Source organism: Leishmania infantum, chromosome 5 (assembly GCF_000002875.2).
Source record: "Leishmania infantum JPCM5 genome chromosome 5".
Lineage (NCBI taxonomy): Eukaryota > Euglenozoa > Kinetoplastea > Trypanosomatida > Trypanosomatidae > Leishmania > Leishmania infantum.
In genome coordinates, this window is record NC_009390.2 from 354,632 (window position 1) to 370,733 (window position 16,102).

General features: G+C 62.5%; 3 protein-coding genes and 4 non-coding genes across 7 annotated transcripts; 5 read left to right on the plus strand and 2 right to left on the minus strand.

The window, feature by feature from the left end:
• Window positions 1-287: 287 nt before the first annotated feature.
• On the plus strand, window positions 288-2,327 carry LINJ_05_0960 (metallo-peptidase, Clan M-, Family M49; the record flags this gene model as incomplete). The annotated part of the gene is made up of 1 exon (XM_001463022.1): window positions 288-2,327. One exon carries the CDS (start codon window positions 288-290, stop codon window positions 2,325-2,327), a length of 2,040 nt encoding a protein of 679 aa, XP_001463059.1.
• Window positions 2,328-4,158: 1,831 nt separating this feature from the next.
• LINJ_05_rRNA1 lies at window positions 4,159-4,415 on the plus strand (the record flags this gene model as incomplete). The annotated part of the gene is made up of 1 exon (XR_001203134.1): window positions 4,159-4,415. It is a non-coding gene; the product is annotated as a small nuclear RNA, 7SL snRNA (ribosomal RNA).
• LINJ_05_snRNA1 lies at window positions 4,159-4,415 on the plus strand. Its single transcript, XR_001203135.1, has one exon. It is a non-coding gene; the product is annotated as a small nuclear RNA, 7SL snRNA (small nuclear RNA).
• A 110-nt stretch (window positions 4,416-4,525) lies between these two features.
• Window positions 4,526-4,597, plus strand: LINJ_05_tRNA1. The gene has a single exon. It is a non-coding gene; the product is annotated as a tRNA-Arg (tRNA).
• A 60-nt stretch (window positions 4,598-4,657) lies between these two features.
• LINJ_05_rRNA2 lies at window positions 4,658-4,738 on the plus strand (the record flags this gene model as incomplete). Its single annotated transcript, XR_001203136.1, has 1 exon — window positions 4,658-4,738. It is a non-coding gene; the product is annotated as a 5S(M5) ribosomal RNA (ribosomal RNA).
• A 7,006-nt stretch (window positions 4,739-11,744) lies between these two features.
• On the minus strand, window positions 11,745-12,857 carry MST (3-mercaptopyruvate sulfurtransferase; the record flags this gene model as incomplete). Its single annotated transcript, XM_001463023.1, has 1 exon — window positions 11,745-12,857. The coding sequence occupies one exon, from the start codon at window positions 12,855-12,857 to the stop codon at window positions 11,745-11,747; it is 1,113 nt and encodes a 370-aa protein (XP_001463060.1).
• A 1,404-nt stretch (window positions 12,858-14,261) lies between these two features.
• LINJ_05_0980 (putative NADH-ubiquinone oxidoreductase, mitochondrial) lies at window positions 14,262-15,707 on the minus strand (the record flags this gene model as incomplete). The annotated part of the gene is made up of 1 exon (XM_001463024.1): window positions 14,262-15,707. One exon carries the CDS (start codon window positions 15,705-15,707, stop codon window positions 14,262-14,264), a length of 1,446 nt encoding a protein of 481 aa, XP_001463061.1.
• Between the last annotated feature and the right edge of the window lie 395 nt (window positions 15,708-16,102).

Sequence of the window (16,102 nt, forward strand, 5' to 3'; positions counted from 1 at the left end):
TTATATGGTCCTGCAATCGCTCCCTCCCCTCTCCCTCCCTCGCCCTCTCATCACACATATGGCGCGTGTGTCTGTGTGTCTGTGTGGGTGCCGCACCATCAAACGCACCCGCGGACATCGCGAGTCCACAGCTCGTTCTTCTGCCTCTCATTATTTTGCTCTCCGGACACCCCTCGGCCTTTGCCCCCCCCCCTCCTCATCTTGATCGCCGTTCCATCACCGTAACCCCCCTAACCCCAACCCCAACCCCTCCGACAGATCCCGTGCTTGTGCTCCTGTGACGCAAGATGTCGCACAACGCGCTTTACACTACCCCTCGTGCGGTACCGTACTGCACCCTGGCCATCGCCAACGCCTTCAAGGACCTGACCCCGAAGCAGCGTCACTACGCCCATCACATGATGGCGGCGGGGTGGTGCGGCGCCCCGGTGGTGGCTGAGCAGGTGAGTCCCGAGTCACTGCCGCTCCTGCGTTTCTTCTTCCAGGTGCTCAGTGCGCAGCCGCTGGACACCTTCAAGGCGAACAGCGTCAACGCCGGCGTCGACCCCGATGAGGTGAACCAGTTCCTGGAATACTTCGCGATGGTCTACTCGAACATGGGCAACTACCTCTCCTTCGGCGACACCAAGTTCGTCCCATCGATTCCGAAGGAACGCTTTGCGAAGATCGTGGCGAGCGCGGACGGGTCTCCGGCGGTGGATGCGCAGCTGCTGGACGCCATCTACAACCTGGACGACGACAAGCTGACGCTGGACTTCCCTCCCAAAGGGCTTACGCGGTACTACAGCCCAAACGTCACCCGCGAAGACGCCGCTGTCGCGAACGACTTCCTGGCGTCGAAAAAGATGGACGGCGTCAACACACGCGTGTTCAAGGAGGAAGACGGCACCCTCGTCATCCGCGTCGCGGCGGCGACCGAGAGGACGGTGCCGGCGGAGAAGTTCAACGGACGCACCATTGCAATTTACTATGGCGACTACAAGGAGGAGATGGCCCGCGTCGTCGCGGAGCTGCGCAAGGCGCAGCCGTACGCGGAGAACGAGACGGAGGTGCGTATGTTGAACCACTACATCGAGCACTTCCAGTATGGCGACGTGGACGTGCACAAGGAGAGCCAAAAGGAGTGGGTGAAGGATGTGGGGCCGACGGTGGAGACGAACATCGGCTTCATCGAGTCGTACCGCGACCCCTCCGGCGTGCGTGCGGAGTGGGAAGGCTTCGTGGCGGTGGTGAACAAGGAGCAGTCGAAGATGTACGGCGCACTGGTGGCACAGGGCGAGAAGTTCGTTGCTGAGCTGCCGTGGGGCAAGGCGTTCGAGAAGGACGTCTTCTCCAGCCCGGACTTCACCAGCCTTGACGTCCTGGGCTTCGCGAGCAGTGGCATTCCGGCCGGCATCAACATCCCCAACTACGACGACATTCGCCAGACCGTTGGCTTCAAGAACGTGTACCTGTCCAACGTGGTGAGCGCGATGACCTTCAAGGACAAGCTCAACTACATCACAGAGGCGGACTGGGAGCTGTACAAGGCGAGCATTCTCACCGCGACCTCGGTGAACGTCGGCATTCACGAGCTGCTGGGCCACGGCACAGGCAAGCTGCTGTCGGAGAACAGCGACGGCACCTTCAATTTTGACGAGAAAACGGTGGACCCAATCAGCGGCAAGCCCGTTGCCACGTGGTACAAGCCCGGCGACACGTATTCGAGCGTGTTTGGCGGTCTTGGCAGCTCGTACGAGGAATGCCGCGCTGAGGCGGTATCGCTGTACCTCTGCTTGCTGCCAGACCTGCTGGAGATCTTCAACCTCCAGACAACGAAAGAGCAGCAGGACGTCATCTATGTCTGCTGGCTGAACATGGTGCGCGCCGGCCTGGTCGGGCTCGAGTTCTACACCCCGGAGAAGCAGCAGTGGCGCCAGGCTCACATGCGGGCACGTTTCTGCATTCTCCAGGCGCTGGCGCGTGCACCGAACCCGATTGTGCAGATCACCGAGAACGCCAAGGAGGGCGTCCTCATCACACTCGACCGCGAGCGCATCGCCACAGACGGGCGCCAGGCGATTGGGGACCTGCTCGTGAACCTCAATGTTAACAAGGCGACGGCCGACGCGAAGCGCGGCAGCGCCTACTTTGAGAACATGACGGTCGTGAGCGACCAGTACGTGCACTACCGCGACATCATCATGGCGCGCCGCAAGCCGCGCAAGCAGTACGTCCAGCCGCACACCTTCATCAGCGGGGATACGGTGGAGGTGCGGGAGTTTGCCGGATCGGTAGAAGGGGTCGTGGAATCCTTCGTTACCCGGCACCGCGAGATCCCGCTGTAGGAGCGTCCTCCCGCATCAAGCAATCGGGGACGGAAAAGTAGTGGAAACATACACCCATGCGCACCCACAGACTACATTTATATATACATAGCCGTTTGCTGGCATGCTTTATGTTTCTCTTGGGCTATGATGGTACGATGGTAAATGCATGCATCCACTACCACGTCTCCCTCCACCCTCGCTCCCTCATACGCACACGTAAAAGCAAGGCGCACCCACGCACCTTATCGTTTCCTTTGTGTTTGGTGGAACGCCTCCTTCGTTTGCGCACTACCATGAATCTATCTCGCGGTGTTACTGTTGATGTGGAGAGGTTGCTGTGAGCGTGCGCGCGCGTCCTCTCTCCGTCTCGCGTTTGTGTTGCTGCTGTTTTGTCATGGTGCGCTGAAACAGGTGTGGTAACACTCACGCGAGATGAGAGGAATGCACAGAGGTGCACGCACACACGTGTACGCGGGCTAATGAAAAAGAACTATGTATTGTGAAGTCATGGTACGCGCACGCTCAACAGGAAAGGGCGCTCCCCCCCCTCTCCTCCTCTCCCTCCCCTTATGCACATCGTCTCTACTGCTGGCTGCGCTCAGGTCACGCCATGTCACATACCTTGAGCCTCCATGTTTTTCAATTTCGCCTCTTAAACTGCCCCCCCCCCTCCCCCTTGGCCTGATCTGTTACGCCTTGTCGACGAAGCGCGCATGCACTTCAGTGTGCAAGTGCTGCAACGCATTGTGCACGCGCGCGTGAGCGGGGGGACTTGTTGTCCATGGTGAATCTCTCTTCCGTGCGTCCGCATCCCCCTCCCTTCCCCTCTCTCCACCCCTCCCATTTCCGTGTGTGGGTGTGGAGAAGGATGCAGTGCGCTGTAGGGAGTCTGATGCGCTCCTCTCCCTCAAGGAGGAAGATCGTCGTCGTGCGACTCAAGGCACACAGTGACGACGCGGCAGAACGTGATTGTCATTTCGCTATCAGCTCCTGCTAAGTTGCATGCAACCCTTCCGCATCTATCCGCGTTGGTTGCGCTTGTGACGTGGGCGTCAACTCCCCCACACCAGCCCTAGCGCTTGCAGAACTCCTCTTTTCCCTTCTTGTATGGAAGTGGACGCTTGGCCCGGTCTGCCTTGCCCCCCTCCTTCGTGTATGCTCGGCCCAACCAACGGACGAGAGGTGCGGCGAGTTCGCCCTTTCCGTCCTTCCTCGCATATCTAGCCGATTCCTGTGTTATCCATACGCGCCCCCCCCCCAACCGCTTACCCGGTGTCGTCTCTGGTACTGCGTGGATCTGCTGTGGAATGCCGGTAGCATGCAAGAGGGGAAGGGGCAGTGAGAAGGAAAAACGTGCGCCTCACGACCGGCCCGCGTACGTCACGTTCAACTTGCAGCCGCGACGATGCGCAGTGCGGGCCTCACTCCCCTTTGTGCCGTGCACGTTCAACGGATCACAGGGCCAGCGCTCCCCTGGCCCAAGCCAGGCAAGCAACGCGTGGGAGCCCCCTCCCCCCTCACGGTTATCCATTTGCGCGCGCTGCCCCCTCTGGATTTCTGCTCACTCGCACAGAGGTGAAGGGGGAGGAGCGGGGAAGGGGTTGGACACCAAGCGCTGCGCCCCGCCCCACCAGCAGCGCTTGTCAAGGAATGTGTTCCCACCAGGCCAAGGCGAAGGAGTTCGTCGTCCGTTTTCATCAGCCGTGCTTCCTTGCCCGGTGACGTCGAACGATTTGGCAACCCTGGTGCGTTGCAAGATGGCGCGCGCCGCCGCCACGAAGATCAGCCCCCCACCCTCACCACATCCCGAAGACACGGGCGAAAAGCCGGGCTTTCGAAAAAAGGCTTTGCGACGAGGCGTGGGGCTCAAGTGCGGACATGCTCCGCGGTGTGATTCTGCAACGGCGGACGTGCGCGGGGTGGGCTGCTCCGTTTCCGGCCTGACCCGGTTCCCTCGCTTCAACGGCGGGCCCGCGCCACCCCTCTGCAGGGGTGCGGGTCACACCGACACACAGCCAAGCAGAGCACCACGTCAACGCAGCGCGTCACCCTCGCTGGTCCACGTCCTCCCCGCTAAGCCTGATTAGCCCCCGACGGTTACAGAGCTGAGCTCCGGCTTACCTGGCGCTACGTCGTGTGGATCCAAGGAGCCACTTGTTCAGAGAGTTGTCTTTCCCGCTTTATTCTATCATTAACACCCATCCCACCACCACCAAGTCCGTGTGGCTCAATGGAAGAGCATCTGACTACGGATCAGAGGGTTGCAGGTTCGAATCCTGTCACGGATGACTTTTTGCGCCAGTTCACAAAAACCAAGGGCCGCCTAGATCCGCCGGCGGCCGCCTCCCGAGCACGACCACACTTGAGTGAAACCACCATATCCCGTCCGATCTGTGAAGTTAAGCCCTCACAGGCTCGGTAAGTGATGACTCGGGAACCCTGGGTGCCGTGCTCCGTCTCCTTTTTCTTCCTCGGGTGACCCCTGCGAACGCCACCGGCAGCGAGGCACCCACCCCAATGGCCGTCCGACGTCCCATGCGCGAGATCCTCCTGTTGTGCGCGAAAGCGTTTTTCCGATGGCCCACGCGCCCCTTCCGCCGGCGACCGCCCCCATCCGGCTTTTCGGAGCGCGGGCCCGAGGCGGCGCACCCCAACAAGAGCCCGCAGTGTGGAAACCCCAAAGGCAGGGCATAGCATACTTGCGAGGTCCGTGGCGAACGGGGCCGCGGTGGACAGCCGCGCCCAAAAGGCAGCGGACGGTGGCGCTGCTTCCCTCCGAGGGCATGCGGCCAGGGCGTGCCCGGCGGCACCCGGCGGGCGGCAGGGACACCAAAGGAGGCCCCCGGCTTTGCAAAAACACGGGAAGCAGCGGAGGCCCGGGCCTGGCGGGCGTACTGAGCGCGGCGGGGGCCCGCGAAAGCGTTAGCAGTGCCGGAAGCGGCCGCCGGGAAGCAGGACGCGGGAAGAGAAGCCCCGCCAGCGGCTGGTATTGTGGGCGGCGGGGGCCATGGTCGCGGGGGGTGGGGGTTCTGGCGGGGCGGCGGCGCCGGCCAAACCAGCCCGCCGACGGCACCGTCTCCCACACGGAAGGGCGACAAAGGCCCAGGCGGTGGCCGTCTTATGACTGAGCAAGGGGTCCGGGCGCGGCCCCGGCGGAGGCAAAGCACCAAGGACCGGCCTGATAGCGGCCACGCGCGCGGAACGCGCAGCGGGGACACCCGGCTGCACCGCCGACCATTGGCTCGGCAGGGCCCCCGCGGCACCCCCGAACGAAGACAAAGGCCTTCGGGCACGACGCGCGGCCCGCCGGAAGCCTCGCCAACCACTGCGCTGAGCAAATGCTTTGCAGCGGATGGGGGAGAATACGGGCCAGGCCGGCGCATTAGGAGGGAAAAAAAGACCCGTTATTTTTAGTTTGCCGAAACGGCCGTGCTCTGCGATGTGTTCGTGGCCGGAGATAAACTTGAAAGAAAGCCACACCTTTGGCATGGTGAGGCGAGGGGTGCGCCCCAAGATTCTTCGCAGAACGCCGCCAACAACCATCTTTGGGCAGGCGCCGGGCCCCTAAGCAAGGAGAGCGGGTATGCAAAGACCCCCGCCACACGCAAACGGAGGTGTTTGTGGAGAATGTAAAGGCCACCCGCCGGGGACGGCGCAGTCTGCACGGCGGCAAAAAAAAAAACACATTTCCCTTATAAGCAGGCAATGGCGCTCTAGAGCAGCCGCCACGCTTCAGCCAGTTCCCGGATTCACGGCGCTTCCGCCCCGGAGCATGCAGCTGGCCCCACGCAACCCCGCTATGCGCGTTGGGTTTGCGGGGGGCTTCTCTTTTGCCGGGTCGCTAAAAAAAAGACCGCCTGGAAGGGCTGGGTGGGAAAAGGCTCCCCCCAAGGTCCAAAACGATGCGGCGGGGCGGCAGGTGTCAAACCTGCCACTGGTAGAATGGAAGGTGCGGCGGCGCCAAAGCAGCCGCGGATCCGGTGGGCGGGGGCAAAGGTTAGCCAAGCGAGCCCGCAAACCGCACCCCCCCGCCGGGCAGTAACAAAGTTTCACCGCACGCATTGTGGCGACGCCGCGTTTTTTACCCGCCCCACATAAGCTTCTTAAAGCAAGTCTACACACCGTGCGCGTGGCAGAACCCCGACCACAGCGCCAGTAGCATTCCACTAGAATCGTTCAAGGCGGCCGTGTATCGAGAACGCGGCCGCGTGCCACCATGCCACAACACCGCGTAAGAGATAATTTTGGGGGAAGGATGGGTGTCAAGGGCGCGTGGGAACCCCCTTGGGCCCCCAGGCGGGCATCGAAACGGCGCGTGGCCGCCGAAGGCGTGGGCGCGGCGGGCGCGGGCCCCTGCGCCGCAAAGGGGCCGGGGGATAACCCCCGGAAGCTTGTAGCCCCAGCCGTCGGTGGTGGTGGCGCCGTTTTAAGTAAGCAGAAGGCGGCCACCTCTCGCTAGCCAAAACAGCGGGGGATGGGTTTTCAGGGCCCTTAGATCCGTGAAGCGTGCGTGCCCACCCCGCAACGGTTCCCGGGGTCGTCCGGGGGGTGCGCTCGATCGTACGCATGGTTAAACCTTTCGCAGCGAAGGCGCTGTTGCCGGCAAAAAAGGCGCGCTAAACCACTGGAGGAGCGCAAGGCCACCCACTTGGGGGAGGGGAGTTCTCGTCAGCGAAGGTCAACAGAGCGAGGATCCATCCATGGATGACTTCGCGGTTCAAGCGGAGAGTGCGCAGATACAAATTCCGCGCCACCACGGAGAAGACGCGGCTGCAAAGGAGGCCCGCAGCCCAGAAGACTAGCCACGAGCCTTCCTTTAACCACCAAAACATTTTAACGACGCAGACATGGCCTACCGTGTGCAAGGCGCACGTAGTCGACGAGAACCGAGCCCACTTCCCCCCTTTCCCGCGAACGCGGAAGGGTTTTCGACGTTACATGCAACAAAGGGCCCGGGGCTGGCTTTAGCTAGCGGGGTTTGCGTTCCGGGGGCCCATCATGGACACGATGCTGGCTTGAACGTGTCTAGAAACCACCCTCCCGGTGATCGCGCATAGGTTTTTTGCCAGCGCAACGAGCCTGTAGTGGGCGGGATCTTTGTGAGGCCAGGCCGCCTTTAGGAGCATGATAACCATGCCCAAACCACATGCGTTGGGCCCCTGGCCGCGGAGAGCGGCGCGACCCCATGGTTCCAGCAACCCCCGAAACCCCTTCCCGGGGGGTTGTCCGGATTTCTTGCCGGTGTGGTTAGTGGGGGGCTCGTGGCTGACCCGGAAAGCCTTTCCCAGAGCGCCCCCCTCGGCCCTACCCCGCAAACCGAAGAGAAAGCGCAGCGGTGTGGGGGGGGGGGGGGGCTTGGCCCGTCGCGCGTGTTTTTTGCGGGCTTCTGGGGCGCCTCGTTGGCGCTTGCTTTGGCGGGCGGGGGTGCGCTTGGCCGTCGCCTGGGGGGCCGGTTAACGGGGGCGGGTGGGGGCCCGGCGGCGTCAAACCGCCCCCCGCCGGTGGCGAGCCTCTGAAAACGGCGCCGCGCGCCACGCCCGAGCGGATAGCCCCCGGGCAGCGGTTTTCAGGCCCCCCAGCGCGGCCCAGTTTTGAAAAGGAGAAAGTGCCCAGAGCGGGGGCTGGGGGCGCAGGGCCACACAACGCCCTTGCGACAGCTTTAAACACAAGCGACGGCACACAACCCCAAAAAAGTTTGCGCTTTTGGGGGCCGCGCCCTCCTCTGCAAATGATCTTTTTTTAACCCCTGGGACGGCCGAAGCGCTTCAAGGTGAGCGACCTGTCGAGCATTTGGCCGAGCACAACGGCAATCATCAACCATGCGTGGCCAACGTCTGGGGTCACTTTTGCCGCCCGCAGTCACACCGCGCACCTTTTCCGAACGCCAAGCCGTCTGCAGAGCTCAGCCCCGCAGCCGCCGTCTTTCCCCAAGGCGATGTTTTTCACTTAGCGCATCACGCTTCCATATGGGCAATTCGGCGGGCAAGGCCCCCTCTCGCGCGAGCCCGGCGGCTGAAAAAGGCCCTGGGTGAGGCCGCCGGCGTTTGCATCCGCAACGTCCGTCGCCGGGGCGCCGCTGACGACCCCGGCTGGAACCAGGGCGGCCTTTCTGGGGTGGCGCGTTGCCCTTTTGTTGCGGGGGCGCGGCGGCCTTTCGGGCCAACCCATCCGAAGCGCCAGGGCGAGGCAGACAACCCCGAAACCGGGCCGCGCGGCGCTTTCCAGCAACCGCCCGGCCACCGGCGCGGAAAAGGGCGGGCGGCCGCCCTGCCGAGTTCACCGGCGTCTTTGCGTGCCGGAGAATGTTTTTTGAAAAACAGCTTAGAAGCACGCCCTGCGATAGCAAAATGAGTCGCAACAAACACCGCGCGATGGGTTCATCCAAAAGGGGGTTTGGTGGTGGGATGCTTTTCTCTTTTTGCAAACCGCGCAAATTCCACGTCGCACAGCCCAAAACCAGCCTTTGCTTTAGCCAAGCGTCACCGCAGCGAAATAAAAGCATTCGGTTTAAGAAACTCGTGGAAACATCGTGGCACCGCCCGAGCCCGTGTGCGGGGGGGGGGGTGGTAAACCATGGGGGTGGCAAGGCCCTCCGCGCGCCACAAGAAAACGGCCCAGACCGCCCCCCCCCCCCTTGCAGGCCGCCAGCCGTTCTGACGCGCTGGCGCGGTTTCCCTCGCTGAGGGCGCCCCGCTTCCCATTATCCGTTTTTGGCCCCCGCTTCAAACCCTGGGTTTAAAACCGCCACGGGGCCACTGGCAGTCACCTTATCGACGTGCGCAAAAAACGGGAACCGGCACGCCAGCCCAGCCGCGCAGACCTTACCCAGGCGCACGGGGCCGCCATACCGGAACCCACGTGGCATCGCGAGGCGCCGGCGGGTTCCGCCTGCCGAAAAAATGGCGCCGCAGAATAGCCTTAGTGGTCACAAAACGCGGGTGCCGCTTTTTATTAGCGCGTATTGAAAGGCCCGGCCTTTTGCCCTGGGGTTTTTGCCGCTAAAGTAAAGCAGCTTACCCGGCCGAACGCTCAGTGAACCTAAAAAAAATTCTTACGCCACCTGCTCAACGGCGGTGGGGGGCACATTTGGAAACCCCCTTCCCCGAACTTTTTTTTCAGCGCGAGACGCGCGCTTTAAAATGCACGTTAAAGGAAGAGTCGCGCGCCCTACCCCGGGGTCGAAAACCCCTTTACTTTTCGAAAAATTCCACGGCGCAAAAAACAGGGAGAATCAAGACACCGGGCCCACCAAAACAAACAAAACAGGGTAGGAAAAGCCCGTGCAAAAAAAAAAATTGCTGGCCTGCCAAAGTTAAAAAAGGCGCCTGGCCCCCAAAACAAACGCCTCGTTACCAATATCAGAAGCCTCGTGTCAAAAAACCGGGCACAAAGTTTTTTCAAGCAAGGCGGATAAACAATGATCCCCCCCAAAAAAAAACGAAATCATCAGCTTAGCGCGGGTTCTGCCATCGTTCGCCTTGAAGCGAGCGCCGGCGCCGTGGAAAAAAACAGCTGGTAAACCTCACAAAAAAACGCCGAAGACCAAAACAGCAGGTGAAAAAGAAAAGCGGGGGATGCCGGGAAAACAGAAATGGCGGGAGAAGACGGAGGAAACAAGCGCCCCACACCAGCAACACGTGCAAAATAGCCGCCGGGAAAAAATATAGGGCCCCCCCCCCGATGCCAGGATCACCGTTTTCTTCCCACCCACCCCCCTTTGCGTGAAAAACGGTGGCCGGCCCGCCATGCTTCCCCCTTCCCCCGGCCATGGCGCGCGGAAAGCCGCCACGGATGCCGCGGGGCAGTTTGCAAACCAGTGGGTGCCGGGTGGCGCCTTCCCTTTCCAAATGCTGCATTATTTAAACGAGGTCAAAACGCTTTGGGACAAACCAGGGTTTCCGCGCCTCTGTTGCCCCACGGCTTTTTCCTTTTGCCGGCGCATGAAGAACCAGCCGCTCCCGAACCCGGCGACACATCCCGACGCCGCCATTCTACCTTGAGGCCCCCCGCTAAACATAGTTAAAAAGAAAAAAGCGAAAAGCGTGCGGTTCGGCAACGCGCCTTTGTTTGCGACGCCTCAAGCACGCTGCGCTACAAACTTCACCTTGGGCGCTTTTAAAAGCAAACTAAGCGCTGTTTTCCGGACGGCTGCGCCACAAAATAAATGGTTTGCGGATTTTTCGCGGGGGTGGGGCAGACCCTTTCTCCCAGCCCCAAAAGCGCGTCCCGGGGCGGCGGCGGGCGCGCCTTTAAAACACGGAAGGCCGGCCGATAGGGACCGGCCCGGCACCAAACCTTACCCACCCGCCCGAAGCCATTCGCCCCCGCGTCCGGTTTGGGGACGCCAGGGGCGGTAGAAGGTGTGTCGAAAGCGGTTGGGTTTGCATAAAAAACCAACCGGCGATGACGCGCAAGCGCGCTCGCATTTTCATGAGCATGTGGGCTGGGAAGGGGGCGGGTGGGTTGCGTGGGGCCGCCTCGCCCGATCAGCCAGCGTCGTGGCGATCACGCTGCCGTAGGCGCATGCAGGGGGGGGGGGCTTGGGCTTATTCTGTGTTTTGCGGGGTGGGGGCGGGGGGCTGGGGGCCAGCCGCAAGCAAACGCCATGGGGGATAAAGGCGGCGGGCCGCGCTCCTTTGGCGCCTGGTATGCCCGCCTCACGGCGCGGGCGCCCGGTGGCCGGTGGGCGGGGTCGGGGGGCCCGCCGCTGCAGCCTGCCGACGTTGGGCCGGGCGGGGTGGCGGGCCGCGCGGCGGGGGCTTTGGGTGGCCCCGTTCGCGTGCCCGGCGGGGCGTTTCCTGGACCCCGCGGGAAGGCCTTTGTGTTGCGGCGGGCGGGTCGTGCGGCCACCGCGAAGGCCAGTTTTTTTTTCGCGCGTTCGGGGGATTGGGGTGGGCAGAGGCGTTTTCCAGAGGGTGTGTGGCGGTGGTGGTGGTGGGGATGTCGATTTGTGGAGGCGCGCACGGGGGTGGGTGGGTGGGGGAAGTGGCAGGGGGACCAAAGTTGGGCAAGTTCGTTTCTCTTGCCTCCCTGTGTGTGTGTTGGGCCTCCGCATGGCTGGGCGTGGTCCTCGAAGTGTGGTTGTGGCAGTGCTCGCTGCCTGTCGTATGCGTGTTTGTGTTGTTCGGGGCTCGCCATGGTGGCGATGGCTGACGGGTCATGCGCTACAAGTGCCTCTGTGCTTTTTTGTGCTTACAGTCACCCCATCAGCGGGTAGACACACGCAATGCCCGCTAGCACTTTCGAGTAGCCGGGTGCTTGCGTGCGCTGGGGGGGGGTGGGGTCGCTGTAGGGGTATAAGCGAGGAGGGGAGTTCACCCGGGCGGATGCACACACAGAGGCGTGCGCAAATACACCGCTGGTGCACCACACCTCTTCGCCTTCCTCGCCGCGCGTTATCTCCCATGGTCAGGCGCTGCTGGGCCCACGCCGCGCTTAGTTGGGCACTGCCGGCACCTCGATCGTGACGACGCGGCCGCTTTTGAAGTACACAGTAGCGGCCTCGCCAGCGTGGAGGTGGGCTGCGGCGCTCTGCACCTCCGCATCGGGTCTCTCGCAGGGCGCGCCGTCGACCTTCAGAGTCATGGTGTCGAGGTTTGCCTTCGGGTTGTCGCCGAGGCTAGGGGTCTGCATTTGCATGCACATGCCGTAGTCGTCGATGATGCTGCGCATTATGGGGAGGCGGAAGAGGCCGCTATACTCAGACCAGGAGCCACAGTAGAGGTACGGATGGCCCAGGCCGAGGTGGTGCACCAGGGCGATATTGATGCAGGCGGTGACGCCGCTGCCGCAGGAGAAGACGAAGCTCGACAGATCAGTCGCGTCACCCGTGCCCTGCACGACGGTCATGATGTTGTGGCGGATCTCCTCCTCACTGCGCAGCACCTTGCCGTCACCGCGTATCACGAGGTGCGACGTGTAGGGGAGGTTACGCGCGCCTTCGATGTGGCCTGGCATCTTGTCTGCGGCGTAAGGCCGTACTGTCGAGGCGAAGCGGTCGGCGGAGCGCGCGTCGGTGATGATCGCGTTGGGCGGGATCTCATCCACGAGATAGTGATGCTGAAAGGCCGTCTTGAAGGGCCAGTGCGTAGGGGGCGTCGGCGGCGACGGGGGCTCGCCTGACTCCATCTCCAGCCCCGCAGCCTTGCAGGCCTGAAAGCCGCCGTTGATCACGTACGCCTCGGCGCCAAGAGAGTTCAGCATCCACCACAGGCGGCATCCACCCATGGCGCCGCACTCGTCATCGTAGCAGAGCACCGGCAGCTCTCCCGCCATCCCGTTCGCCATGCACCATTCGATAAACTCAGCACAGGGCGGTAGCGGGTGCCGGGCGGTGCTGGTGGGCACCAACTTGGAGAGGTTCGTATCCATATCGGCGCGGATGGCGCTCTTCACGTGCTCCTTCGCGTACTCAATGCTGCCGTGGTCCTTTACCTTCAAGCTGTACCGGCAGTCCACGATGCGGTACTCGGCAAGGTGGTCCTTTACCTCACACGGGTCCAGGAACACCTTGCCCGGGTGTTTCGGCGCAGCAGCGGGAGCAGACATACCGAGACAGGGAGACGAAAGAGGGGCGTTAGAGAGAGACCTTTGAATATTCTTACCTGCTTGACTATCGGCTCCGCCCCGTAGCGTGTAAGAAGTGTGTAGGGGAGGAGGAGGAGTGTGTGCGTGGAGTGGCCGGCGATGACGCGCAAGCGCGCTCGCATTTTCATGAGCATGTGGGCTGGGAAGGGGGCGGGTGGGTTGCGTGGGGCCGCCTCGCCCGATCAGCCAGCGTCGTGGCGATCACGCTGCCGTAGGCGCATGCAGGGGGGGGGCTTGGGCTTATTCTGTGTTTTGCGGGGTGGGGGCGGGGGGCTGAGGACCAACCGAAAGCAAACGCCATGGGAAATAAAGGCGGCGCGGCCGAAACGCGGGCGACCCTGCTGGCGGGGTGGGGTGGGTGGCAAGCCCGGGCGAAGAGACACCAAACGCAGGCGGCGCGCCGCGCTTTCATGAGCCCACAGGGGGCCGGTGTGGCGAGGCGTGCGTTGTTGCGCGTGCTTCTTTGGTGGTGGGATGGGCGGCGCTGGCGGCGCGAAAAGTGAAAGGGGGCGGGGCGCGCGTTCGGGATCGCCGGCGGCGGGTTTCCGTCATGGGGTGGGCGGGCGGCTGGGCGAGAGTGGGGGAAGGAAAGGGGGAGGGGGATGCGCTGCCGATTTGGGCGTGCGCAGTGGGGGGCGAGCGGGCACTAACAGACATCGATTCCACCGGTGAGGAAGGGTGGGGGTGGGGGTGCGGGTTGTGGGGGTCGGAGGACGAATTACAGAAACGGTAGAGCCATGGCATGACGGGAGCAGTGTGCATGTTTGATGGAGGCAGACGGGGAGGGTGCGCGGGCTCTCTGCAGGATGCGAGTTTGCGCGCACCACCGAGCATGCAGTCCCTCTTTGCCCCCTCCTCAACGACCACTGCTACTGACAGCGACATGGCTCACGGGCTTGACCAGTGGAAGAGTAAAGGCGCACAAACACGGCCCTTCACCACCGTTGCCAGTCGCACATCGCAACAGGCGTACACAAACACACAACAGAAAAAGGCACACGCAGGGTAGAGAGGAGAACCATCACACCAATCTCTCTGTGTCTGCATGTGCATGTGCGTGTGTGTGTGTCAAGGGGGGAGGGGGGCCTCCCGCCTGCGACGGTTCTCCCGGTTGCAGTTCTTTCGTCTTGGTATAAGACAGGTGGAAGAGAGGAGATGGGGGAAGGCAAGACGGACGACAGCGACGACGAACCGCGGATAGAAAAGGGCACACAGGGCAGTCTGCGGAGCACAGTGGAAAAAGAGAAGACTACAAGCACTGAGAAGAGGAGGGGAGGGGAGGGGGCGGGACCTCAGGGAGAGAAGAGAGATGCGCTAAGGGAGGGGTAGGGGGAAGACACACACATTCACACGCACACACACGCACTAGTTCCAGTTGCGCACAATCTTGCCGTCCCAGTTGAGACGATCACCCTTCTGCATTGTGTAGTAGCGATGGGTCTTCCAGCGGCGCCACGGAGAGCCAGGCTGTCCCCAGTGCGGGTTCGCCTCCCAGAAGCGTTCGATGCGCTCCTCCATGAGGGGCTTGAAGTGGCGGATGAGTCCCTGCACCGGCCACGCCGCCGCCGTCCCGAGCGCGCAGATGGAGCGGCCCTCCATCTGCTTGGACACGTCCCACAGGGTGTAGATTTCCTCCTTCTTGGCGTTGCCGTTGACGAAGCGCTTCATCATCTTGTCCAGCCATGGGCTGCCCTCGCGGCACGGCGTGCACTGGCCGCACGACTCGTGCATGTAGAACTGCGACAGGCGCTCAATCGCGTTGATCACGTCGGTGGACTTGTCCATGACGATCACCGCCGCCGTGCCAAGGCCAGTCTGCGCCTCCTTGAGCGCATCGTAGTCCATCAGGATGTTGTCGCAGATGTGCTTTGGGATAAGCGGGCACGAGGAGCCGCCGGGGATGACGCAGAGTAGGTTGTCCCAGCCGCCCCGCACGCCGCCGGCGTGTCGCTCGATCAGCTCGCGCAGAGGCATGCTCATCTCCTCCTCCACGGTGCACGGGCGGTTCACGTGGCCGGAGATGCAAAAGAGCTTCGTGCCGGCGTTGCCCTTACGGCCGAACTGCGCGAACCACTGCGGGCCACGGCGGATTATGGTCGGCGACACCGCCACCGTTTCGCAGTTCGTCACCGTCGTCGGGCACCCGTAGAGGCCGACGTTCGCCGGGAACGGCGGCTTCAGGCGAGGCTTGCCCTGGCCGCCCTCTATGCTGGCGATCATCGCCGTCTCCTCACCGCAGATGTACGCGCCGGCGCCGCGGTAGGTGTAGAGGTCAAAATTCCAGCCGCTGCCGCACGCGTTCTTGCCGAGGTAGCCCTTCTCGTACGCCTCGTGAATCGCCTTCTCGACCGAGCGCCACTCGTTGTAGAACTCACCGCGGATGTAGATGTAGCCGTAGCGAGCCCGCATCGCAAAGCCAGCCAACAGTGCACCCTCCACCACCTTGTGCGGCTCGTGGCGCATGATCTCACGGTCCTTGCACGTGCCAGGCTCCGACTCATCGCAGTTCACCACGATGTAGCTTGGGCGGTCATCCTGCTTCTTCTTGGGCATGAAGGACCACTTTAGCCCGGACGGGAAGCCGGCACCGCCACGGCCACGAAGGCCGCTCGCCTTGATCTCGTTAATCACCCAGTCATGGCCTTTGAGGAGGATGTCCTTGGTGCGGTACCAGTCACCACGGCGCTCCGCCGCGTCGATGCCGGTGCCGAAGTCATTGTACAGGTTTGTGAAAATGCGATCCTGATCCTTGAGGTGGCCGTGCACGCGGACCAAGAGCGCTGCGGATGAGCGGAGCCATCCCTGACGCATCCTGTCCATTCGCGGTGGTGGCACCGCAGCTGCAGCAGCTATGAAGCAGTGGCAAAATGCGCGCTTCGCTCTCCGTGCAGGCGACGCTGCGACACGCTCATACACACGCGATAGAGAAAAGGAGACTACGACTACGACGACTGCCAGTACTACCGCTACTACTCCGCCGATGGAATGGCGGTCCCTACAACTATCAACGAGAGCCGCCTGGTCGCTGCTCCTCCTTTTATATGTGTGTGTGTGTGTTTTGAATGTGCTGTGCGTGTTTTCCCTCCCTTCCTGCCTTCCTTCTTCCTCGTAGCGGGACAGCAGCAAGTGGTGTCCCGTTTAGGACGGACTGAGTGGACGCACTCGACGGTGTTTCGCTGACGTGTGGGCTACAAGTCCGGTGGAGC